Source organism: Ambystoma mexicanum, chromosome 7q, assembly GCF_040938575.1.
Source record: "Ambystoma mexicanum isolate Mex_15411 chromosome 7q, UKY_AmexF1_1, whole genome shotgun sequence".
In the NCBI taxonomy this organism is placed as follows: domain Eukaryota; kingdom Metazoa; phylum Chordata; class Amphibia; order Caudata; family Ambystomatidae; genus Ambystoma; species Ambystoma mexicanum.
In genome coordinates, this window is record NC_090941.1 from 631843777 (window position 1) to 631870920 (window position 27144).

General features: G+C 46.6%; 1 protein-coding gene across 7 annotated transcripts in view; it reads right to left on the reverse strand.

Annotated features, from left to right (window-relative positions):
• The window catches only part of FRY (FRY microtubule binding protein), a 1191674-nt gene that overhangs the window by 510382 nt on the left and 654148 nt on the right, over positions 1-27144 (reverse strand). For all 7 annotated transcript variants that reach the window (XM_069639765.1, XM_069639761.1, XM_069639760.1 and 4 more), the window contains exons 18-19: positions 16594-16849; positions 15589-15771 (exon numbers count right to left, since the gene is read on the reverse strand). In XM_069639765.1, the coding sequence (XP_069495866.1) occupies positions 15589-15771; positions 16594-16849 (439 nt within the window). The remainder of the gene's footprint in view (positions 1-15588; positions 15772-16593; positions 16850-27144) is intronic.

Sequence of the window (27144 nt, forward strand, 5' to 3'; positions counted from 1 at the left end):
GACAACGTTTATTGCAGCTTGCGAGATACTTAATGCAATTCTAGTAGATGCATTTTCTCGCCATACACATTTGGGAGTTGTGGTTGGCGGTGACTTTAATTCTTCCTGTCTATATGATGATAAGTTTAAGGGGCAGAATCTATTAAATACCGATCAAACTATAAAGAATGGTAAACAATGGGTTGACTTTTTCCAAAACTGGGACATTCAGGTAGTCCCCATTGATGAAAAAGGTCCTGTACACACATGGTCACGAGGAGGTTTGGGCTCACACATTGATCATTTTTTCCAATCCTCGTCTCTACAGAATTCCCATGACCGAGTTAATATAAAAAAATTGGGTTTTAGTGATCACTATGCAATTTCTTTGAAAGTGAACATAGACAGCTGGTTCTATGAAGCCAGTAAGATATTGACGTTAGTTGAAAATGATCGTGTGGGCCTTTCTGTAAGATGGAATCCCTCTATCTGTCATCAGTTGACAATGAGAATGAAAACTGACCCGGTGATGAACAGGGTTGTGAATGACTTGTGTTTTGATCCAAGCAGTGTTGATACATTATTGGCTGAAAGGATTGAATATCATCTTTCTTCCATGTCACGGAAAAAAAATGTGATCGTGCATCAAAAACATCATTTACATGTCTTCAATATTGAAATGTTTCGTTTAAAGAAGGATAAGAATTACAAGATTCGACAACTCGCGAAATTGGTACTTGAACCGCACGAGTATTATTATCTAAAAAATAATATCCTTTACAAATATAAAATTGCGGTGAAAAATTTAAAAATAAAACTATATCTAGAAGACAACCGGAATATGATGCATAATCTGCTCAAGAGTGACACACGAAAAATATGGTCAATATTGAGGACATTGAATGCCTGCAATGATGGCCCAATGGAAAATGGAATATCAGCAGATGCATGGATTCACTTCATTCGAACTAAATATGATATGCCAAATCAATTCCTACCCTATCCCACACTGGACATGGTTAAGGACATACTCATAACTTCACCATGGAGACACGATGACATATCCAGGGCTATCATGAAACTAAATCCTTCACGGGCTACTGGCCCTGATGGCATTCCTGCATGTCTTTATAGATCTGATAATGACCTATGGGCAACAATACTAAAGTATAGATTCGATGCCATTTTCCTCTTACAAAAAATACCAAAATCATGGTGTTCGGCCATTATCATTCCTATTCATAAAAAAGGTCCTATAGATGACCCTCTTAATTTCAGACCTATTGCCTTAACAGACTCCTCTTCTAAGGTCTTCTGTTTGCTAATTCTTGAAGAACTTCAGGAATTCATGATTAAGAATTCCATATTGTCAAAATATCAAACTGGGTTCAGATGTCGTATGGGTTGCTCATTAAATGCCACCCTATTATCCCATATTCAATTGAACTCAAAACACCATCATCTAGGAGCTGTTTATATTGCAGCGTTAGATTTAAGCTCTGCATTTGACACAGTATTGCGTGATTTACTATGGGTTAAGATGCTAGCGTTGGGCTTTCCACGTCATTTGGTAGCGCTCATTATCCTACTGCATTCGAATACCAGTTATAGAGTACGATTAAATAAGGAGGGTGCTCTTACTGAACCTATTCCATCTAAAATTGGGTTGAAACAGGGCTGCACACTGGCGGCTGTCTTATTTAACCTATATATATGTGATGTAGAGGATTGTTGGGCTAATGAAATTATCTACCCGATTAAGCTAGGATGTCTTAAAATCAATTATATTGGCTTTGCGGATGATATCTTAATTTTAGACAAAACCCCCTTTGGTCTACAAAATAAGATTAATGCGTTTAATAACTTTGCTGTCTCTCATAATTTAAGAGTAAATCATTCTAAATCATCGATTATTGTATTATGTGATGGGAAAAAAAAACAGTGCTCTTATAATTGGTCGATTGATGGAAGATATATCGAAATAGCATCTGAGATCAAATATCTGGGTTATCCTTTGACTGATGATTTTTCCAAATCCTGGTGGCGGGAAAAAATACACACTAGAACCAAACCATTGATATCTCAAATGCGTATAATTATGGCAAAATATTGTGAATTTTCACTTTTGCCTATTATACAGTTCTATCTCCTAAAAATCGAACCAATAATTATTTACCTAATTGACATATGCATATATGAGGTCGATGATATATTGGATACAGTGCAAGGGACAATATGGAAAAGGGTACTTGGCCTGCCTCTTGCTATACCGAATGACATCATTCGACATGAATTAGGCCTCTTACCACTATCTGCCAAAAGAAACCTGCGATTGTTGAACAATTATGCTAAAATACTTGACCCTCCGAGCAATTCTCTTTATGAAGACCTAAAAAAATTGCTGGAAACGGGGAATGTGAGATCAATAAATGATTATGCGAAAAAAATGAATGATCTAATGTCAATACTGGGAATTCTAAAAGAAGACTTAATATTGGGACTACCAAGTTGTAAACGAAAATTGCACTTATTTTACTGGTGCTGTCAGGCAGACAGAATAGGGTGTTATAGTTCTTATTATGAATATGCCCAGTATAGAAGAAAGTGGGGGGAGAGGTTGAAATATATTACACAATTTCCATCCTCTGTTGCTCGAAGGTTATATCTTCGCTTCAAACTTAACTTGTATCATACCAATGAAAAGTTATATCAATGGGGGAAATGTGATGAAAAGTTTATGTCTGGCTCATGTCGATTCTGCAATAATTCGAAGGTTTTGGAGACTCTAAAACATCTAGTAATATATTGTACATTTTTTGAAGATCTACGTCAAGACAGGTTTGCTAATTTTTTGGATTCTGATATAATTCTATCTCGTGAAGTACTATGGCAAAAATGTATGAATGGCAATAGTACCAAATTTATTATTAGACTAACACAGATTTTAACAAATATTGATATTAAATTAAATGAACTAAACTGTGATATGTAAAAAGAGAAGGGGAACAGAATTCATATAAACTTTAAAGGATATTAATTGCTCTAAATTATTGTTTTATATGTGTAACAGCAATTTATAGGAAACTTACTGATTAATGTGTGATTCTTTTCAAATTGTCTTTATTATATGATAAATTATGTACCAAATTTGTAAAGGTTTTTTACCATATACAAATAAAAAAAAAAAAAATAAAAAATAACGACCTGCATTTCTCTTTAGAGGGGTTAATGTTTAGGTGTTTTGCACTGCTCTGGCTCTCGATCTTTGTCAGGCACTCAGGGAAAGTAGCTCTTAACAGGTGTGGCTCTTGCCAATCTGAATAATATATGGAATACAGTCCAGCTACCATACTTCAAAATTACAATGTGTGCCATCGAGGAGTTGTGTGACCAACTCGAGAAACATGGCAGATGGTAAAGTTAATTTGAAAGGTCACTTGACACTAAGGTCGACTTTCAATCATCTTTCTGCATATAGTCAGGGGTATTTTATACCTTATAATACATGCTTTCATGGTCAACCCTTCACTGACAACCCTTTCACTTCACTGACACTGTAGATCACCCTGTACTTCTCAACTCTCTCTCCCTCCATCGGGTTCCGAGGCTCTGTCCTCAACTTGCTCACCTCCTACCTATCCAATCGCACCTTTCCAGGTTCCTGGGGCGGCCGCACCTCCCCTACCTACCCTCTCGACTACGGTGTCCCCCAAGGCTCCGTACTCGGCCCTTTTCTCTTCTCACTGTATACCTCCCTTCTAGCTCCAATCATCTCTTCCTTTGGTGTTTCTCACGACTTCTACACCGACGATACCCAGCTCTTCCTCTCTTTCTCCTCCTTCTCCCCTGACATCCATCTTAAACTGTCATCCTGCCTCACTACTATCAAATCCTGGATGTCCTCCCACTTTCTTACCCTGAACCCTGACAAAACCGAAGTCTTATTCTTTCCTGCTTATACCCTCACTCTCCCCACCCCACCTCCCTCCCCCCACCCCACCTCCCTCCATTCTTTTTCCTCCCTTCCAGCTCCCCATCTCCCCTTCTGCCCGCAATCTTGGCCTCCACTTCGACTCTAACCTCTCCTTTTCTCACCACATCTCTCTTACCCTCTCTTGCTTGTCGCTTCCATCTCTACAACATTTGCAAAATCCGACCCTTCCTTACCTTTCACACCACTAACCTTCTTATATCCTCTTTAATCTTCTTTTGACTTTTCTACTGCTCAGCTCTCCTCTTCGGCCTCCCTTCCTCACACCTAGCCCCTCTTAAATCCATCTACCATCCGTTCTCTCGGTCTTCTCTCTCTTCATGATTCTATCTCTTCTTCACTCTCCTTGCTGGGCTGTCTCTCCTTTCATTCTCAACTCAAATTCAACTTCCTCTGTCTCGTCTTCAAGACTCTCTACGGTCTTGCCCCACCCTACCTTTCTTCCCTCCTCTCATTCTACTCTCCCTCTCGCTTACTCCCTTCTGCTCATCAATTACTACTTATGGTTCCTCCTGCATCTTGTGCACCATCACGCTTTCGTTCCTTCCCACTTCATGCTGCATTTCACTGGAACCGTCTCCCTCTCCCTATCCGCTCCATCACCTCATACTCCTCCTTCCGCACTTCCTCAAAATCTCACCTACTCAAATATCCAAACCGACAGTTCCCTACTATCCTCTGGCAACTGTGCTGTCTTACGCATGTTTATTCTTAAGGTCTAATGCTACATTGTTCTGTATGTTGTTCTCAGTTACTCGAGTCATGATTTGTATTAACTTGCTATAATGTATTTCCTGTTTCATGTAAAGCGCTTTGGCTTAAAGTGCTATATGAAATTCAATAAATACAATACAATACAATACAATGATTGGTCCCAATCTCTTTAATGCAAGGATTAGTCCATCTGCTATGTAGAAAAAAATGTTTTTGTATGTTGGAAAGAAACATCTTAGGCACTTTAAGAAAGTGTTTTAAAATTGGAAACATGCAGAAATATTTCTGCTCTCTTGCACTCGACTCCAGGAGTGGAGTGCACTAAATAACTTAACTACCATACATGTCTCCTTATCCACCGAACTGTTAGAAAGTTTTAATGACAGCTGGAATTCTGGTCTGCTCTGGCGCAGGCAGGACGACTCTGTAGTCACATCTCAATTGTTACAAGTCCCTACAGCTGGTGGGTGCGTGAGACAATGTAATGATTACATGTGAGCCGTGATGACAGACAGAATGTAATGTATAGGCTTTTCCGCAGATATTGCCAGCTTCGAGGTAATAGCTGATCGTAGGCATAGTACTAACATTGGATGCCGCATGTGGAGAAGCAGTGGAGTTGAGAGGGGTAAGTAGGTACTGCCAACCCATCAGGCATGCGTTTGCTGTACCGAAACCAATAAAAAGCATGCACAGCTGAAGAAATGTGGGTGCAGATGAGTTGTATGTAAATCAGATATAGTTAGAACACGCCCTTGAGCAGAACACTGAGGTCCTAAATGAAAAGAAAGGAAAATATGGAAAATGCAAAGTACAGCTGGTACTTGTACAAAGTACTTGCCAACTGTTTTTCTTTTTTTTTGTACACATGTAGTATGCAGAACCACAGGATGGACAGCCAGGACGCAAGAACCAGGTGAGTACCAAACAGAAATGTACTTTATTTGTTTCAGTTCACAGATAGAAGTTTAGCAGGAGAGCCGGCTTCAACATACTTCCATGTCCAACTCCCATCCTGAAAGATCCCACCTAACCATCCAACCCAGAACTCTCAGCCCCCTTACATTCCAACATGACCTCACACATTCCAGGGACAGCTCACAGCGTTAGCATAAGAACATGCAGGCCCCACACTAAAGTTTACCGTTCTTTGGTACACCCTACCCCAGGTAGTGGGACACTGTCCATACAACCAATGCAGCCATCAAACATAAGGAAGGCCTCCAAACATTAAAATAAAATGCAATTGCAGAGAACAACAAGTGAAAGTGCAGAATGCCCGAAAAGGGGAGAATGTAACAGTGGATCATGAAAATAGACTAAGACATTATAAAGCCACAAAGGAAGAATCGTAATCTAGCCGGGTGGACAGCACACTACAGAAAGGGTGTTCCTAAAAGTGTTTTTGAGAGATATTGTAAATGCGATAAGTCAGTGGAGGGATGGATTTTGCTGAGCAGTACGTTCCAGAGACTGGGTGATGACACTTTAATGACCTGGTAGGATAGCTTAACCCATCTGACATATAGCGAGCGTATCAAGCAATGTAATATAAGTGGCCTTTTATAGAACCCTTCTGTCACTACTGGTGGCCTCACTGAGCATTGCTCTGTAAGATAAAGGGTGGTGGGGGGTCATTAGTGGGACAGCGTGAGAGGCAGATGTGAAACCTTTGGTGTCGACGAGTGCAGGTCAGAAGCACCCGGTTTCTGTTTGCCAATCTGCTCACTATGGGTTTGGTGGAGAACTGTGGGATTATGTTGCCCATAGGGAAGAGGCCAAGATGTGATGGACTACAGTGCTTTGGGTCTAGTAAGCTGCATTTGTGGGACAAACAGGTGAGACCTCTCGACTCAGTGAGACTACAAGTGTATCCCTCCAGGTAAGGTTCTTTATAGATTCACACCTGGGGAAGGGACCAGGTGGCTGGAGCAGCGGGCGAGAATGCACATTCCCGGGTGGACGGAACAGTGGGTGAGAATACACATTCTCTGCCCGCTATTTCGGCCACCTGATGCCCTTTCCTACGGTGGGGCAATTTCCATTTTTTTTTTAATGTGGGGAGGCAACAGGCAGCCTTTCCCTGTTGTCTCCCCTGTCCCTTCACTCCCCAATTACCTGCTGGTCCCGGTGATCCTCCCGTCTCCTGGCCGCCATAGAAATGGATAAGGGACTTAGTCCCTTCTCCCTATTGCGGCAGCCATCTTGCCCCCCCGCTCCCCAGTAGAATGTCCAGAGGAGAAAAAACAAAACATTTGCACCCCGGATAAACCCTGGGGTGCAAATCACCAGGGCTCTGGGCTGCTAAAAGGCCATATCCGCCCCTGACAGCAGGGTGAAAGCCATATTAAGGCATTCAAGGTTGCGCAGCAGTTAGAAAAAAGAATGCAATGAAGTCCGTGAAAGCTCTGTTGGATGCGAGTAATGTGCACCAACTACTGGATATTAGTAATTAAATACACCACAGAGTGAAGGACACTCTTCAGAGGTAGGAGGCCAGATAAAAAGGCCTTTTTCCACACCAAGCTGGAAAAATAAGGCTTGAACTATAATCTATAAATCAGGGACAGCTAAGGAACAAGTTACTTACCTGTAACTGTTGTTCTCCAGCATGGGTCTGGCATGGATTCACATGCTCATGAATATTCCCCGTCGTCAGGCTGGGAATCCTCGGTAAAGAAAAAACCAGTATCAGTTTCGTTTCTGATCTGTCTTTCGTAGTAATAACCAATCACTGGTCTCTGCGTCATACTGACCACAGCCAATGACTGCCCTCTACCTAAGCCCCGCCTCTGGCAGCCATCTTCAGATTTGGAAGCACGTGAAGTGGCAGTATGACCAAGTGAAGAGCCGCAGAGGGGTAGGCGGGAGGGTTCGCATGTGAATCCATGCCAGACCCATGCTGGAGAACAACAGTTACAGGTAAGTAACTTGTTCCTTCTCCAGCATGGGGTCTGGCATGGATTCACATGCTCATGAATAAAGAATACATAGCAGTACACACATGCACAACCACGGGAGGTGGCAAAGGCTCAACATTAAGCATCACATCAACTCAACATTAAGCATCTTACCTCCTCACCAGGCTCACCTCAGGCGAACAGGTTGCGCAGCACTGCTTGGCCGACCCTGGACTCCTCCCTGGAATCCCGGTCGACGCAGTAGAATTTCGTGAAGGTGTGCGTCGACCTCCACGTAGCAGCCCTGCATATGTCCAGCAGGGGCACACCAGATAGGAACGCCGTGGTAGCTGCGATCGCTCTGGTGGAATGGGCTCTCGGACGGCCAGGCAGCGGTCGGTTTGCCAACCGGTGACAGTACATGATACAGCCGGAGAGCCATCTGGAGATGGAAGCCTTCGAGAGAGCCTTCCCCTGATTGACAGGTCCAAAGTTCACAAAGAGTTGTGACGTCTTCCGAAAACCTTTCGTGCGGTCCACGTAGAACTTCAGCGCTCTAGCTACATCCAGCGAGTGCAAAGTCCTCTCAGCCGGCGACGAAGGCGACGGGAAGAACACAGGTAACACCAAGGGTTCGTTGAGATGAAAGTCCGACGGTACCTTGGGCATGAAGGAGGGGTGCGTCCTGAGCACTACCCTCGTGTCGTGGAAAGTCAAGTACGGGGCCTTGCAGGAAAGGGCCTGGATCTCTCCCACTCGTCGTGCGGAGGTGATGGCCACGAGAAAAGCTGTTTTCCACGATAGAAACTTCAACGGGGCCGAGTGCAGAGGCTCGAACGGAGGTCCCATGAGCTTGGTCAGCACCACGTTGAGCTCCCACGCCGGGGCCGGAGCCTTCACCGGCGGGAACGATCTGAACAGTCCCTTCATGAACTCTTTCACCAGACGATGAGACCACAAGGACGTCCGGCCCGTGGTTCTGGTGTATCGGGAGATCGCAGCAAGATGAATCTTGATGGACGCGTGTGCCAGACCAGCTTTGGCCAGCGTCAGCAGGTACGGCAGCACTTGGGGAGCCGTAATCCGTAGAGGGTTAATCTTCTGTGCGTGGCACCAGACAGAGAACCTCTTCCATTTGTGTCCGTAGCATTTAAGAGTCGAGGACGCCCTGGCCTTTGCAAGAACCTCTCTGCAATCAGCCGGTATGTCGTATCCTCCAAACTCTAGCGCTGCAGGAGCCAGGCCTGCAAGTTCAGCGACTTCGGGTCGTGGTGGAGGATGGCGCCTCCTTCCCTGGAGAGTAGATCCGCGTCCGCCGGCAGCTTGATTGGCGGGGACGCCGACAAGTCCAGAAGGTCCGGGAACCATATCTGCCTCGGCCACGCAGGTGCGACGAGGATCATCCTGCACCGTGACCTCTTGAGCTGGTTGACGAGCCGGATTAGCAGAGGCAAGGGAGGGAACGCGTAGAGGAACAGGCCCTCCCAGGGGAACGAGAAAGCATCGCCCATGCTCCTCGTCTGGGGAAACCTGCTGGCGAACATCCGGCACTTGGTGTTCGTCGCCGTCGCGAACAGGTCGATCTGGGGTGTGCCCCACCGTCGGAAGAGGCGATCCACCAGATCCTGCCGTAGTTCCCACTCGTGGCACGAGCGCAGCTCCCTGCTGAGTGAGTCGGCGATGGTGTTTTTTATCCCTGCCAGATGAAACGGCACCAGAAGAATCCCTTGGGCGACGGCCCAATGCCACAGGTCCTGCGCCTCCTTGGACAGCGCTGGGGACCTGGTTCCGCCCTGTTTCCTGATGTAAAACATGGTGGTGGTGTTGTCGGTGAAGATCCTCACCACCTTGCCCTTGAGGGACGGAAGGAAGGACCTGAGGGCCCAAAACACTGCACGGAGCTCCAGGACGTTGATATGCAGGGACTTCTCCGTCGGGAGCCAGAGTCCCCTTGCGTGCAGATTTTCGGTGTGCGCTCCCCACCCTTCTAGGGAGGCATCCGTGGTCACAGTCACCTGGTGGGCTGGGGTCTGGAAGTCCATGCCCGCCGTCAGATGCGCGCGGGTGCCCCACCACCGTATCGCTCGTCGGAAACTCTCGTCGAGCTTGATCCTTTCCTCGAAGCTGCCCGTCGTCTGGATCCAGCGCGCATCCAGGAACTCTTGCAACGGGCGCATCCGGAGCCTGCACATGGGAATGAGGTAGATGCAGGAAGACATCATCCCGAGGAGGGACTTGATGGACCTCACCTTGGCCGCGTCGGCCACCAACATCCGTTGCACCTTGCCCAAGATGGTCCTGGTCCTCTCCTCCGACGGGGAGGCCAGAAGGGACACTGTGTCGAGCCTCGCTCCCAGAAACAGTGCGACTTGCGCGGGCACCAGGTGGGATTTGGCGTAGTTCACGGAGAATCCCAGGTCCGTGAGGAGTTGGACGGTCCTTGCCGTGTGGACCACGGCGAGCTCCCTCGTCTTGGCGCGGATGAGCCAGTCGTCCAGGTAGGGGTAGACGTGAATCCCCTCGCGGCGCAGCTGCGCCGCCACCGGTGCGAGGCACTTGGTGAAAACCCTGGGTGCCGACCGTAGTCCGAAGGGAAGGGCTTTGAACTGGTAATGACGCCCTTGGACCACGAATCTGAGGAATTTTCGGTGCCCCTTTAGGATGGGAATGTGGAAGTAGGCATCCTCCAAATCCAACGACGATAGGAAGTCTCCTTCCTCCAGCTGACCCAGGACGTGCTGGAGGGTGACCATCCGGAACTTCTGCGCCTTGATGAACTTGTTCAGGCGTCGCAGGTCCAGGATGGGGCGCCATCCTCCCGTCTTCTTCTTCACGAGGAAGTAACGCGAGTAGACTCCGGAGCCCCGAAGCCTCTTTGGGACGAGTTCGATGGCGCCCTTTCTGAGCATCGCCTTTACCTCCAGGAGAAGTTGAGGGACGTGAAGTTCTTTCCTGGCCACGGGGGGGACGCGCGGGCACCTTCTTTGAAACTCGAGCGCGTGGCCCCGGGCCAGGGCGTCCAGCACCCAACGGTCGGTGGAGATGGACTCCCACACGCTGACGAAGCCCGCCAGCCGGCCTCCCACCGGGGTGCTTCGGTGGGGGCCCGACCCCACGGCCGGTTCAATCCTGCTTGGACGCGGCCTTGCCGCCTTGGCCTCCTTGGCGACGACGGCGGGGTCCGCCAGACTTGCCTCGTCCTCTGTAGGCCTCTTGCGACGACGAGCGGGCCGCTTGACGGTAGGAAGCGAAACCGCCGCCGGAACCTTTGGAGGCGCCCTTGCCTCCGCCGCTCCGAAAGGGCGTCCGCCGTTGCTGCAGTACTCCAAGGGCCCGGGCCGTCTCAGTATCCGCCTTGATGGCCTGAAGGGAATCGTCCACTGTCTTCCCAAACAGGTTGTTCCCGTCGAAGGGCATGTCCAGGACCCTGGTCTGGACGTCCTGCCGAAAGTCCGTAGCCTTGAGCCATCCACGACGTCGAAGGCAAACGCCGTTGCCCATCTGGCGGAACCCAGTGTCGGCGATGTCCGTCGCCACGGTGATGGCGTGGTCCGAGGCCACCTCACCTTCCTGCAGGATCTCAAGGGCCTCCGCCCTCTTGTCGTCCGGCAGAAAATCCAGCAGGGGAGCTATCTTGTACCAGAGTTCCCTGTCGTAGCGGGCCACGATAGCCAAGGCGTTGGCCGCTTTAATCGTCGTCGCCGCCGACGAGATGACTCTACGTCCCATGGCATCCAATTTCTTTCCCTCGCCGTCCGGCGGGGAAGTCGACGTGGAGGCCGCACCCCCCTCCCCGCTTTCTTCCTGGCTGCCGCGGAGACGACGGAGTCCGGGGTAGGCTGCGCCCGGAGGCATAGGGGGGCCGAGTCCGGGACCCGGTACTTTTTCTCGTACCGGTCTCTTTTCGCTGGCGTCGTGGAAGGGTTCTTGAGGAGGGAAAGGCCCTCATCCCAAATGTCGTCCAACAGAGGCACTGCGAGGACCGTCTTCCTCTTGGCCTCGCGCCGTTGGTAAAGGAAGCCTTCCTTTTTCTTCTCCTCAGGGCAGAGTTGGAAAAGCTCGGATGCCCTGGCGATCATTGAGTGGAACGATCCAATCTCGTCGGGCGGAGAAGCCCTGGTGGGAGGCGACGACGGAAAATCCTCGTCGTATGCCTCGTCGTCCGTACCCGTCGCTGCCGTGTCAGTCCCCGTATCATCCCCTCGGGTGGACGGGGAGGAGGGCTGGACGGGGCGCGACGGTTGAAAAGGAGGCGGTGGATGGATCCTTCTTTTCTTGGTAGGGGGAACACCAGAAGGTCCCGGTTCTGGATCCCCCGACGGGAGAGGTTCCTCCGTCGGTAACGGTAGTCTCGTCCTTATCTCGGAGCATAAGGACTGTATAGCCAACAAAATGGCCGCTGAGTTGTCTTGCGGCGCTGGCAGAGGGGAATCCGACGGGCGAGCAGGGGCCCCGTCGGTATCCTCGACGATGTCGTCGTCGTCACCTGCGTCGGGGCCCATTCCGACGGGCTGGTCTTGTTCCACGCCTAGGCCGTGGCTTAAGACCTCGATCAGCTCCTCTTCTGAGGTTGAGGCCGAATCTACGACGACGCCCTGCCCCCCCTTCTTCTTCCCCACGGAGGGTTTCACGGGGGTCCTATCGATGGGCACGAAAGAAGACTCCCTCCGAGGAGGCAGGGAGATTCTGGGCCCCGAGGCCGCCACCACTGGTGCAGCCTCCACAGGCTGGGCCAGGGCCGCCGCGACCGTTTCGATAGAGGGCTTGGTCGAATGGATCAAGGCCTTCACCACCTTAGGTGCGCTCACCGCCTTATCCTTGAGGGAGGGGGCACTGCCACGCTCCTCCTCTGCCTTAGAGCTCGACCGGGGCCTCTCCAGGAGCTTCGCCGGGTGCTCGGCCTTCCTCTTACCCGACCCAGAGCGTTGGCTCGTGGTTGATGGTGCCGGGGAGGGTGCGCCCTGCCTGGCGCCCGTAGAGCCCGACCGTTCGGCGCTCCCGGTGCCAGCGGACTCGCGGTGCTTGGCCTTATGTTGGGCCCCCGTCGCCGGGGCGCCCTCAAAGGTCTTAGAAGACCGCTCAGATTTCTTCTTCTTCTCGCCAGACGGGCTCTTACCCTCCAGCCAGCTGGCGAGACGTTGATGGCGGTCCTTCATGGTCCGTTCCGACATGTTGCCGCAAAACGCACAGTCCTTCTCCACGTGCGTCTTGTCCCCATGAAGGCAGTAAAGGCAGAAAGAGTGTTCGTCCTCCTTGAAGACGTTCTGCAGCTGGCATCCAGGGCAGGCCCTGAACAGCTTTCCGGGCGTCGAGCTTCCCTTCTCCTGGGCCATCTCCGAGACCGGGCCTGAGAAGCTTCTGGAGTCCTCCGAAGTGTAGCTCGACGAAATCTTCACCCTTGAGGGGCACAGATGAATCCGACACGGGTCCCCGTTGATCGGATGTAGGATCGGTGGAGCTTGAGGCTCTTTTGACCGAAAGAATCGAAGTTTTTGTGAAAAAGCGCGAAAAAATAGCACTAACGCTCGAGAGCAATAGCACGAGGATCCCAACACATGAACGTGCGGTAAAAATCTGAAGATGGCTGCCAGAGGCGGTGCTTAGGTAGAGGGCAGTCATTGGCTGTGGTCAGTATGACGCAGAGACCAGTGATTGGTTATTACTACGAAAGACAGATCAGAAACGAAACTGATACTGGTTTTTTCTTTACCGAGGATTCCCAGCCTGACGACGGGGAATATTCATGAGCATGTGAATCCATGCCAGACCCCATGCTGGAGAAGAGAGGGTTTCATTTTCAGAAAAAGGACTGTAAAGAAAAAGATTTTCTAACCTGGAGCTGTGAGTCATGAGGGTACAAGGAAGAGTCAGTACCAAAACACAGAGAGAGTAGTAGCAGTTAAAACTAATACTCAACCAGTGAGGGAAGTATTGGACAAGAAAAGAAATTCAGTCTTTCTTCGGATAGGTTTATGAAAGTAGGCCATCGAAGTGGGTCAGCAGCAAATTCTCTATAGTACCAAGGTAGGGGTTGAGGTGGTGCATATCGCTCAACTAGTACACTGAAATGTATAGCGTCATGAGCAGACTGGCAGAGTATACCAAGCTCAACGCCAGGTCTTGCAGGCGCTCCCTTATATGACATAATGCTGATGACCGGAGCATTCCACACAGCAACGTGAGAGGACTGGATGGACTTGGACATCTCTGAGCAAACTGAGTTCACCCAGAAAGGGACCAAGCAAACAACTTGAGGACATGGTGCCAAATTAGCATGCTCATGTACATAAAAGAAAGTTACACGGTCGACCACAAGAATAGCTGCTGGAACACGGAGGCCTACCGGTGCCCCATCCTGAGCTAGCATGGCCTCATCTACCATCTGCAGGGCCCTCCATCTTATCATACACTAAGGTGGAAGGGCAGACTGTTGGCAAGAGAGAAGACTGTGTGAGGAGAGAAGTGACTGCAGGGTAACTCCCCCCCCCCCCCACTCAAGCGAGGGAATGCTTGCTCCCAACTTTAATGAGTAAGGAAAGGACCCAGTGCAAAGAGGTTTTACTTAATCAAGGAAAGCAAGAAAGTACAACATGCATCTACAAAAGACGGTGCGGGCTGCTGGTTGGGACAATTTAGGACACACAGAACCCAAGACAGAAGGAAACATCAGGGGTGGCAGAAAGTGAGAAGTGTTTCGACCTCATGATTAGCCGGTTCCTCACGGGAGGCAATAGGACAATCAGAGGGGGTTCTTATATACACGGTGCTTTAATGGCAAACTAATCGATTTCTGGCCCTGGCTGCGAGGTAGTGGGTATTTACAACTCTTCATAGTCCGAGGGGGCATTGGACCTCCAACCAAAATATGATAATTTCCAATATACCTTTCCTTTTCAGCTTGTCCACAACCCGTTGCTGTTCTTAAAATGATGACAAGGATGGATAAGGGGTTCAACAGAAGAATACTTTTCTTAATATGGCAAACTGATTATTTGAAAGCAAAAAGCTTGATCCCATAAAAGCGGTGCTTACTTGCCCAGACGTCTTTAAGAAGAGCACCTTGTGCGACATTTCTACTTTTTGTGGGTGCTTAAAATACTAACGGTCCGAATGCAATGGCGCATTGCACTTGCTCAAGGCACAGGCTGATCAACTTTGCTCAGGTGAAGAGAGACAATGTTCCACAAGGCCGAGTAAGGTGCCCCTACAGGTGCGGATCAGTGTTTTGGACCATCGGCAAATAAGAGCATATTCCTTAGCCATCATAGGAGGGGGCAGAGCGAGGCACTGGCGGGGGAGAGGGGAGTAGGTGCCCCCCAAGACTCCTTTCAGATCTCCCGGCAACCTAGTGAAATGGTATTCACTGGGGAACTATAAAGAGCCCTTTGCCGCCCGACACAAAAACCTGCCTCTTCAACTATGGGGATGGTTAGTACCACTGCAAGATTAACACCCGCTTGAATTAAATGGCCAATTGTAGCATGTTAGATGCTTTCTGTGGTTGCTAATGTGGCACAAACAAGACTTTGAAACCCTGCTACCCATTTTTTATGACCAATTTCTTTAAAAGGCAGAAAGGAAGAAAGTCAGCAGTGGTCTCTTCGGGCTTTAAGTTCTCTAAAGAGAAAACGTGAGCAGGCTTACGGCCATTTGTTTGACTAGGGGGCTTCTACCAACTGTCGTTCAGCGGCCAATACCAGCGCTGGGGGAATGGGTGGAACAGATGACGTGTCGACTGCTCATTCATAATCTAACGTGTTTGGCTTATGGCTTCATTTCTGGGCGTGTTCTAGTCTAGGGGTGATGTAACAATGGAATGTTCACTATGACCTCACTCGAGTGGCTGAACTGAGCTTTGAATAGGAGAGTTCAGCACACTCTCGCTTCGCAAGACAGAGGCGTCCATATTGCGTGCTCATATAAAACATTATGAACAAGTCGACGCATAACCTAGGACAATCTTGGATCTTCACTGCAGTCATTTTGAGAAGGAAGAAAACGTACCTCTGCCTGCCCCAGTGCAATAAACAAGGCTCGGATTTCTTTGAGGATCAGAACTGCCAGTTTGCGTGTGGCAACCTGGAAACTGCACAGCAGGAGCAGCGCAAAGCCTTCCACGGCGTGCAGAACGCTGGAGTACGGGCCCCTCTCCGACTGGATCCGGTGACTGGATCCATTTGGCGTCAGCTGCAAAGCAAAACAGAAACATTACAGCAGGCAAAGCAGGCAAGCAGAAGACTGGCAGCCAGCAACTGAACTGCTGCGTAAAAACGACGGCTCGCACCGTGTATTATGTAAAACCATATTGGGGTAGGAATGGGACTATTTAAAGACATACCCTTCTTTGCTGCTGCATTTTATGTGCAGTTGTTCACAGGGTCGTACAGCATGGATGGTATGTAGTTGTAATTTTGTATTACAAATATCCTAGTACCAGTTTCAAAGCAGTACAGATTTGCCACAAAAACGTACTTTTATGATTCATGGTAAAATAGCAAAAATGCGCGTGTGGTGCCGATCTGGGCTAGTAGTCAAAGGAAAGTGGCGGGCCTTTCTTTTTTGACTGAAATGCCTTTTTCAAATCCCACAGCCGTTTGTAATGAAAACACACCAGCGCATTTCTGAAATAACTGCATATGCTTTTGCTAAAGTAGGGGCCTGCAACCTGTGGCTCTCCAAATGTTATTCACTCCAACTCCAATGATCACTCACCATTCATGCGATGGCTAGGGCTGATGGGAGTGGCAGTCCAAACTATCTGGAGAGCCAAAGGTTGCAGACCCCTGTGCTAAAGTATATTTGTTAAGTACAACAAGTGGTGAAGGGTGGCATGGAAACAGACTGTTGCAAGAGTTGGGGGAAAAGAAATGTCGAAGAAACAGTTGGAAACAGGGGATTCAATGGGAGGAGGGGCACCATGTTAACAACTGATGCTAAAACGTGACCGGGGAGGCAGCATGCCATGGATGTTGGCTGCTATCTGTGCACAGGCCAGTGCTGGCGACGTACCTCCGAGGCGCGGAGCTTCGTTTGGTCGTAGGCTATGCCGGGAGTCTGTATTACGAGTTTCCACTGAGTGAGCAGCTGCAGCAGCAGCTTGAGGGACGTGTCTAGGAGAGTCTGGTGCACGTCGGTCACTTCGCGCAGCAGGAAGTTGGTGAAGCCGAACAAAACGTCTTCTCGCCAGTCCACAAAGTCAACAAGTAGACCCTGCAGTGAATTCTGGGCGATATGCCGCAGCTCATCGTCCATGTGGATTGACAGCCTGTGTTGATGTGGAAGCAAAGACACAAGTTTACCAACATCTTCAGCCAACATTTTTTTTGTACACCAGCTAACATTGAGTTAAATTGAACTCTTATGCTTCTAGTAATCAAGAAACTAGCATGTCACTTCTGAACAGGCTTATTTATTTATTTTATTTTATTTTTAATGTGATACAGTTTTTAAAGCAAAAACTTTACACATAAATCAGAGTAATTTTTCTTCTTACAATTTAAACAGCAATTCAATATTTAAAAGAGGAAAAGCACTTAAGATCATATTCAATTTTATTACAAATTTCATAGGCCATAACCTGAAGATAACTTTCATGCAATTTCATGTAATTTCATATGATAACTCGTTTATTGTTTATTGATACTGAGAGAAATTGGCTAGTCTTCAAATTTCAAGTATTCCCTTAACTGTATACCATACTCTATATAGGGCCAAATCTAGGCTAGGATTCAAGGTGTTAATGCATGTTAGCCAAAAGTCTTTGGACTTAATATGGTCAAGATTATGTACATATCTGCTATAATGTTTTATGTAGGTTGAACCCAAACTGGGGCATAGTGTAAGAACGTGTCTTGCAGTTTCAAATAAATCTTTATTCTTGCATATCCTGCAAAAACGCTCTGTTTTAGAGATGGCCCTTTCAGGGCCCAACACCGCTAGGACAGGTAGATGGTTGATACGTAGGAGTAATAAATAGCGTCTTAGATTATCCGAGGGGCAAAGGTTGAGATATCCTTGTGCCCTTCTAAAGGTATATAAAACATGAGTTATGAACCCGTAACTGTGGAGGCTCGCAAGATGTCTAAAATTGTCTTGCCAGTCCCACATTTTGAGTCGTTCTGCCATTTGGGACTTTAGATTTATAAAATTGTCTTCCCAGTTAGGGGTCCATTCAATCATCTCAAATAGAGCATTCATTTCTCTCACAAAATGAGCCTGCTTATTCCTAACAATGTCTTCTTTCACGGTTATCAAAAGGGGATTAGTCGGATTAGTATGCAGCTTAATGTAGACCTCGGCTCTTTTCTTCAAGACCAGAGCTTTTAAAGAGGGTAAACCCAGCTCCAATCTTAGTATCGCCATTGGTATTCCCGGTGGCAATCCCAGCAGCTTTCGCCAAAAACGTCCTTCCAGTATCTGTAGCCAATCCAAATTAAGGTTACCCAGGACTTCCAGTCCATAGATTACCGTGGGTATCAGGCACTGGACGTAAAGTTGGCGAGCTGCCCACATGGAATATCCACTCTTCTTACGAGAGAACTGATATATCATAGAGGTAAGTTGCGCTGCTTTTATTTTGCGGGATTGTACACATGATTGGGAATTTCCCTTAGAGTCGAATTCTACTCCCAAGTATTTATAGCTATGGGTATATTGAATTTCATGTCCTCTTATAATCATTCTAGGGCGGCTCACTTTGCCATGACTATAGAGGATCAACTCTGTTTTCATGTGATTAATTGTGAGTTCGTTCTCCTCCGCATACTCCCAAAGTCGCTCAGCCGAGCGTAGAATGCCACTAAATGTGTGGTCAAAAATAACCACATCATCCGCATACGCCAGGATTAAGCAGTGTTGGGAGCCAACCTTGGGAGGGCAGTTACTCACCTCTCTAATACACTCTGGAATATCGGAAACAAACAAATTATATAACATGGGTGCGGTAACGCAGCCCTGTTTCACCCCTCTTGTTTGCTCTATCACCCTAGTTGTGGATCCACTTCCATCATGCCTCAACTGGACTGTGGTGTTATGATGTAAGAGTTGCAGATAATAGAGCAAACCTTCAGGGCATGCCAGGCTCCTAAGCTTCCTCCATAACTTCTCTCTATTGACCATGTCAAACGCTGCCTTGAAATCTATATATAAGGCATACAGAGGCGGATTATTAGGAAGTAGGGCTTTATCTCTAAGACTATTCATGATGAAAAGATTGTGAGTGGTTGAATATCCAGATCTGAATCCGCTTGGAAAGCGGTCCAGAATCCCTTCCGTTTCAGTCCAAGATTGTAATTTCTGTAACAGTAAGGAGGCAAATAATTTGCCAGAACAATCTAACATAGATAGCAAACGGTAATTGCCCGGGTCAGATCTATTGCCTTTTTTGAAAATTGGCACTAAAATTGCTCTCTGCCAGGTCTCAGGTATTATCCCCTCTTTTAAAACTTTTTCAAAGAGGATTTTCAGAAAGTTAGCCCAGAAAACTGGGTTACTCTTTATAAGTAGATTGGAGAGACCGTTAGGCCCGGGGCTCGGGAAGATTTAAGTTTAGCAATCTTACCTATCAGGTCTTCTAGGAAAATAGGGAACGGTTTAGGAACTTGAGAGATGGTTGGAAAAATTTCGGGGTTAACTGCTGACATACCATTACGCGTTTCCAGAAAATTAACCCATTCCTCAGCATCAATCGGGTTTATTTGGGGGGTTACCCTGCTCCCCCTAGCTTCTCCTAGAAGTGCCCAGATATTCCGGGAATTTCTCGAGCAAATAGTCTTCACGGTTTTTTGCCAATTTGCCAATTTCTTCGATCTGTTCCAGTGTTTTAACCATGCCCTATACCTATTTTTTTATCTCTCTGATCTTAATATGTATATCCATAATTAAATGGGAGTGGGCTCTGATTCTGCGTATCTCCCCTCTCAGAGTACGTTTAGCATCACGAATTGTCTTATCATAGACCTCGATCGAGCCCTGTTCTCTGATAACAAGTAAAGATTTTTTTGTAACATATTTACCCGTAAAATTATAAATCCACCCTTCGAGGTGTTCTATTGAGAGATTAACAAACATAGTGTGATAATCAGCATCCCATTCACCACAATCATGACATGCTTTAGATATATTTTTCTCAGACCATATTAATTGTGAACCAGCATGATTAACCAACAAGCTTCCTGTCGCTATTGTTGAAGGAAATACAGAATCACACTTCAGACTTAAACTCAGGCCGCTATAATCACTCCAATCGTTGTCTATTATTTCCATGTCATTAACCAGGGATGCCACCTCCGGGCTAATAAAACAATAATCAAGAGTGCGGCGAGCAACACCTGCTTTCCAAGTATAATGTCCCGGTCGGTCACTCATAGTTCGACCGTTTAGACATTCCAAGTCCCAGCTCTTCATAAAACATAACCACTTCTCCCCTTCTTCATCACTATAATTCTGAGGCATGAGGGGATACGGATGTAAATGCTTATTGTTAGTTGTACAACCATCCCCTTTAATAGAACAATTAAAATCCCCAGCAATGACCAAGAGATTATTTTGGCATTCATTTGTCCACTCAGTAAGTAAATCATGTAGTCTATCTTGTATTAGATCACTCTTTGACGCATCGTGTGGATTATAAACATTGACCAACAAGAGTTTCATCTGATTATTTTTGATCGGTATAACCACCTCCACCGCATTAATGTTATCCTCAAGATCGATATTAATTTCATTAGATGTTATAGTTTTACTTACACCGATCATCAATCCCCCATCCCCCAAAAGGTCTTCCCATTTGGCCTTTTTTAGCAAAAGTATGGTACAACTTATACCCGTCTATTATAATTGGTGCAGTTAGCCAGGTTTCCTGTAATAGAAAAAAGGAATAATTCATAATAAAAGGTAGCGAGCCATTAGTTACAGTAATATGTTTGAAACACCTGGTATTCCAGAATAGCAATGAGCAAGTTCAGGGTTTATTTATAACCGAGGGCAAGGCCTCTGCAAGCCATTTAAGAGTGTTCGAATGTCACTCATTTGCACTTGGTTCCCAGTAAGAGGAGGTAGTTTAGTTTTATTGTCAGTTTTAGTAGGCTTGGGAACTTCTTTAATCAGAGGGTCTACATCGTCAGGATTCACGTCTACCCCCAAGCCTACTTGCGCTAAGTTAACTCTATGTTTACGAATCAACTGAGCCGAGGCCAGGACCGTACAATGCAGCACTGTCACATTAGGGTTGGAGGTACATAGAGGCTCTACAAATGAGAAATCCTCAGATCTAATAACTCTTAATTGAGGTATTAGATGAAGTTTCTCGAGCATGCCTGTCCGAGGAAGCCATTTGCCATGGCATTGCTGGTTCAGATTCTTCACAATGCAAATCTTATTTTCTTCTCTATTCTCTTCCCTTGCTGGAACCGATGTATCACTTTCAGCATCCATGCTTTCAAATGTACTATTAGGGTTGTTCCTTTGAGGGGTAGAAAACTGATTATTCTTACAGAAAACCATTCTATTGATAGAGTCTTGGCTAGCATTACTCACGGCTGAAATTTCTTTAGATTTTTCCACCAATATCCAGCTAGTGAGTGTACCCGGACCTTTATTTCGGTTTTTCTTTCTTTTTAGGGCCCTTTTTCTTGCCTTTTTAGATTTCTGTTGTGGGATTACTGTATTTGGGAGTGGAGAGGCCACCTCTACCGGAACATTTCTTAAGGCAGCTCTTTTCGCCATTCTACGCTGTTTCTTAGCCAGATGAGTGTTTCCTTCATTTGTCGGATGTTTGTTCCCCTCGACGTTAATTGGACTAGATGGGATCTGAGGCTCCTTTACCTCTTCAGGGCCTACTTCATAATCTAAATCCGGAGCGGGGAGATTCAACTGTAAGATTGTATTCACATGTATTCTACCACATAATTTGAGGAGAATTTTTAGGGAAAATTGGAGAGAGGATAAGGACGCCTGCATCTCAGCAATGGCTACAGAGTTTAGCTGTGAAAGCTCACTAGGTTGATCGACCTTAGTTTGCCCTGGCTCCTCTAAGTCGATCAATAAATTTGGTGATTCAGACAGACGGCCAGAGCATAAAGTTCTCTGAGGAGAATTAGCAGGTTGTAACACTTGGGCCTCCACTGTTATACTTGCGACTTTCTTGATAGTCCCCATCTCGATAATCCCCGGCTCTCCTAAATTAGGTGGAGGAGCCATAGATTTCTGTATAGACAGGCATAAATCCAATAACGAATTATTGTCAATGTCGTCAAAGGATGTAACATCCAGTGGTCGGCTTGCGTTATGTACAGCCGGAAGTGTCTCCTCAGTTTGTTCGTCAGTGCATACAGGTAAGATCTTTTTAAATAACTCCGGAATGGTACCTCCGGCGTTAGCTGGCGATTTCAAACTGTCCCCACCTCTTAGATTGTTATTAGGCATATAGGGATGATTTGTCCTGCCTTTTCTTAAGTTGTAGGGTGCTTTTGCCCCGCGTGCTTTAGGCGGCATATAGGCTCAGTAGAGTTGCAGGGGAGAAAGTAAAGATAAATAGCCGCAGGAGCTAGTATCTTTAGCGAAACCAAATCTCTCACAGTCAATTATGTGCAAAACAAGTTAAAGAATCTATATAAAAGATTATTAATTCTGAGTAAGGGATCAAAGGAGATTGTAATCTCCCACAGTCTCCCATAAACTGTGCCGAAAGAGGATACTTAATTATGCGGACGGGCTTACCCTTTACTTCACATTCAGTAGTAAGACTCAGAGGCTGATGCGCCTACGCGCCAAACAGCCGCACAACAGCCAGTGGCCTTGTCTCCTACCGGGCTTAACGCCGCGAGGGTGGCCCACGGCTGTTTAAGAGGCCTCGGTGAGGTCACATGCTTTAGAAGCTCCGCCTCCTCCAGGAAGTAGAGTAAGTTGCTGGAAGCCAGCAAGAGCGTGTCAGGGCTCGCAGTGCTGGCAAAGTAGAACAAGGTTCCCAGCAATAAAATCCACCGTTAGTTCACAGTTGTAACACAGGCTTATAGTCTCAGGGAATTGTAGGTGAGCTAGATGTCAATATCTGCAATCAACTTGGGTTTTCTAGAATCAAGTCTTGAGTTCCACTTAAATCCGGTGGGATTCTGTACACCTTAAAAGCCTGGTGCTCAACAGACAGGCTTAAAGTACCAGACATCTTGAGATGGTACATAGGTAAAGATATCAAAATGGACCTTCTCTTTCATACCTCTGACCCATTAATAAGAAAAATAGCTAAAGCAAAAATAGGTAAAGCAAAAATTGCCAATGAACATGTCCCATGCTGACCAGTACTGTGCCAGCCGCAACATAGTCTTACGTTTAAATTCCTAGAGGGCATGGATAAAAGATGCCAAAACAAGGGTGCGTCAGCACTGTATGAAGCACACCTGTGCCTTCAACCAAAAATAGATGTATTCAGGATTTTGAACTAATCAGATTCATTGGAGTTGGTCTCGGCATCCTTCCATTATCAATGCTTTGTAGTGTATCCAGTGATAATGTCACAGTGAAAATGGCCACCAGGTGGCGACATTTCCCTAAATATGCACTCTCCAGGCAAACACTTTACCCAAATATTCTAGGATTGGAGCTAATAATATATAATTATACCCCTATTAGAATGTTTGGGGAAATAATTTTAGGGATAAGGAAAACAAGTCACCTACCTAGCGACTTTTTCACAGCAACATCATCACATGGAACCCTTTTTAGATAGTGTGGGCTACTGGAAACAGGGACCAGCCATAGGCAAATTCGTCTTGGTCCTGCCACCAATGGGTGCATTCCAGCTCTGAATGCTAGGCCACATCTCCTGCATGACTTTTTTTGGGGCGGAATTAAGCTTGATTTTTATATCAATCTATCGACTTTATTTTGAAAATACCTTTTCATAAAAGTAGACCGCCATATATAAAGAACATTACCGCATGCCACTAGAGTACAACATTAAAAAAAAAAACCAGTAAACCTTCTGGATAGTAGGGAGTTTTCAATAAAACCATAAATGGAATAGGCCACATTTGTACGTGGAAGAGAAAACAGTCTCTTAGCAGCATTTAAGGTTCTAATATTGTACGTGCTAAATATGGAAAAGAGAAACTCTTTAAATCGATTAGAATAGGACTAAAAAAAAAAAAATAACGTGTCAGGCCATCCACATAACTACCATCACAGTTGCAAAATGGTTAAATAACCGGTTTCTTATTAGAACTCCGCCTGGCAACTACAGGGGCTAATGGCAAACGGTTAACTCAAAATCAAACAAACATTTCCCTCTTGGGTGGATCCAAAAACCAGTAATGTGGACAACTAATTTGCAAATCCCTCCACCCCCCTTCTGTGATGTATATTAGGCCAATAAACATGGAAACAATCGCTTCCCAGAGTAATCGTAGTTCTGATTAATTCAAAGCTTTTCCATCCATTCCTCTTCAGTGTTGCAAAGTCACCTTAAATGCTACCAGTATGCCCAGTCATGCACCTGTATCTACTTATCTATGCAAATGTAACCAAGCCTCAAGTGATCTTGCTATGTTCTGCGCCCCGCTACCTATGGGTGTGGGCGCCCTATAAATAATAAATAAACAATCTCTGCAGGTTCTGGCCTTCTTTGGGATAGCTCTCAGGTGACTTTTCCTCTTCATATTGGGTTAAACCTCAAGGGGCTGACCTGCTATGTGCTTTTCCTTGGGCGGGGACCCTACCCAAGCTTTCTATGGTCTCTCCTTGATCCGATGCTCAGCCTTACCTTCCCCTGCACTCTCCTTGGTCTTCATCACAGTCTTCCCCTTCTTTGACTTTTACTTTGTCGAAACCTTGTCCTTGCCTTTTTCTGCCTGGACCTGGCACAACTACAGCCTTTTCCCTCTGAGGTTTGTCATGGGCTGCCCCTTTAGTCATTTTTGTCTGTGTGCTATTTACGTGGCTAAAGCTTCAGCCATTTCTTTTGTCACTTCCTCTGTGGCCAGAACTTATATCTTCATTCCCTCAGCTTCCTGCTGAGTCATTGCCTCCTCTTTTACTTCACGGTTTGTTCCCCAGTCCACAATGTCTACCATAGGGCAATATCTCAGTCTTTTCTCTCTGGAGTTAAGGTGCCTTGCTCACCTTCTCCTGAGAGTAACCTCCATTGCTCACCCTTCTCCTCGTGGAAGCTCTCCTCTCCCGTTTCCTTTGCCTGCTTCCTTCTCCTCTACACTCCTTCGTTGTAATTTACCCCTCTCTTCCACACTTCTTCAGCTCTTCTCGTCTGAACTTTTGTACCACCTACTCTCCGCCTCTTCACTTCAGACCTTACAAACTGCCTCTGTTTTCCACAGGTCACAGGTTATCTACTCCCACTCTTCGAGTGGACAGCTCTTCCTCTGCACTGTCTTGCCTCCTCCAAATATCGTCTATGTCTGCAACACTGCATATAATCATCTCTGCAATCCCAAACAGCCTTTTACTGCTCTTCGAGAGGTGACCCTTAAATGAGGTGTGCACTGAGAATCCTTTCCCTGAGTGGCCAAATGGGTTATGTGACCTGTCTGGGCATGTTCTGTGACAGCAAAGCCTTTTAGTCTGACCACCATTTTGGCTCTCTTTCCTGTGTGCTGGTGCTGCTGTTCAATCTGCTACTTGCCGAGGGCTCTTCCCCTCTGTAGTTCGATGTTTCCATACCAAGGGACGTCATTTAGGGGTCGCCAGAGGTCGCATCTGGCCATACCCAATACATAGCAGGTCGGTGGGTTTGTTTTGGACTCATTTTGGGTGTGGGAAGTTTGAGAACTATTTCTCTTGCATTTGGTCTAGTGTTCGCGTTTGTCACAGGGGAGGATTATCTCTCCCTGTATCCCTTCTACCTCCGTCTCCCTCTCTTCTGGTTACAGCTGAGAATGTGCCAGGAGTTCCCCTCAACTCCGAGTCCCATAAAGGTGGGAAGCAGGAGGGGCCCCACTTTGAGAAGTTGTTTTTTGCATTTTGGAGCACTGTGCTTTTGCCTGCCCCTCCCAACATTAAATGGGCAAGGGTTGCTGGCGCCCTGTAGCTGTTCTCTCCCGTGTGTAAGAAGCACTTCTGCAGAGTGCTCTGGACCTACAAGCTTCCTGCACTGGATTATTGTTACAGCATGTCCTGTATCCATTCAAGGTTCTCCCTCTGCAAAACAGGGGGCTTATGGGAGATGTAGTTTTCTCAGTTTGGTTTGTTAGCAGGGCTTGTGTGGTTGGTCTTGGGACAGGTTCTACAGCACAGTTTCTGCCTCCAAGGACATAATCAGGCGTTGCCCATAGAGCTCCTCTTCTCTTCCCAAAGCCATGGTTCTGGGTTTTCTTTCTATAAGAGGGGAAGATTCTGGGTGACAGTCTTCAAATAGTGGAATTTCCCCAATGACATGGTGACATTGAAATATAGTATTAAGCTTTCTTGATGGCTTTGTGGACCTCGGGTATCAACTCCAGGTCAGCGTAACTGTGACCAGGAGATCACTTCATCGCACAACCCATCCACAAAGCCAGTCACAGCCTTGGCCTGTGGCTCTTACAGATATGTAACATCTTCATTTTCAAATACTTCTTACTTCGTTAGATCAATTTCAACATCTTTGCATAACTTGGATAACGACCCAATAATAACTTTACAATGGGTGGCGTTCCTTCGGCATGAAAATGGAAGAAAAGTCAGTAGAACTACCAAGAACAAATGATTTACATAAAGTGAGCACTCCATGAAACACTGAACCATGGCATTGGAGAGATTCTAACTCTAGTTACCACTCGATTCTACACAAAATTGTAGCAATTGAGTTTCTGAGCGACTCCCAAATTAGAACTCACCATCAAAAGAAACCTCATTCACGAAAATAAGCAGGGTCGGCCTGGGGCACAAAATTGTCACCATTGAAAAAGTGGCCCACAGTTGCAAATGGCAATAGGTTTCTTTTATGACAGACTGAGTAGTACCCAAGAGGAAGGTTTTTGATAACATTTGATGCAAATTGTGCAATTTAAAGAATGTTCAGTAACACTGGTCAAAATGACTAGCCGTATGGTGAAGTAATTTAAGAAACCGTCCCACACTGGCATTTTGTGTTTTTGGTTCGGCATTGCCCTATAGGCAAGTCCGAGCCTGAATATAAGGGCTGCTCGCACTGCTGCCTTAACAGCGGCAAGATGGCGCCACAGTGCTCCTGCTCATTACTACCCACAGGTCAACTGTAACATCAGGGAGAACACTTTTTTTCAAAATACTTTTTTTTATATTGTGCTTCATGCCAGATTCCGGATACTGTCCCTCCGCTCCGAAATTGCCAACATAAGTTGTGAAGTACTGGAAGGAGAGGCCAAAATACTGACCCTCTTGTCTAGGCACAGCCGGCAAGCATTCTCAAATAATGCAATCTAACGTGCCACATTGAAGCTGATGACACATGACGATGATGCACAACAGAATTCAAAAGGGGGATGGGTGAAGGGATCATATAGACCGATTGATTTAAAAGCAAGCATTAAAAGCAAGCATGCTACCAGAACTATTCTTTTCCATTGGATTTTTGTAAAGCCCTGGCTCGCC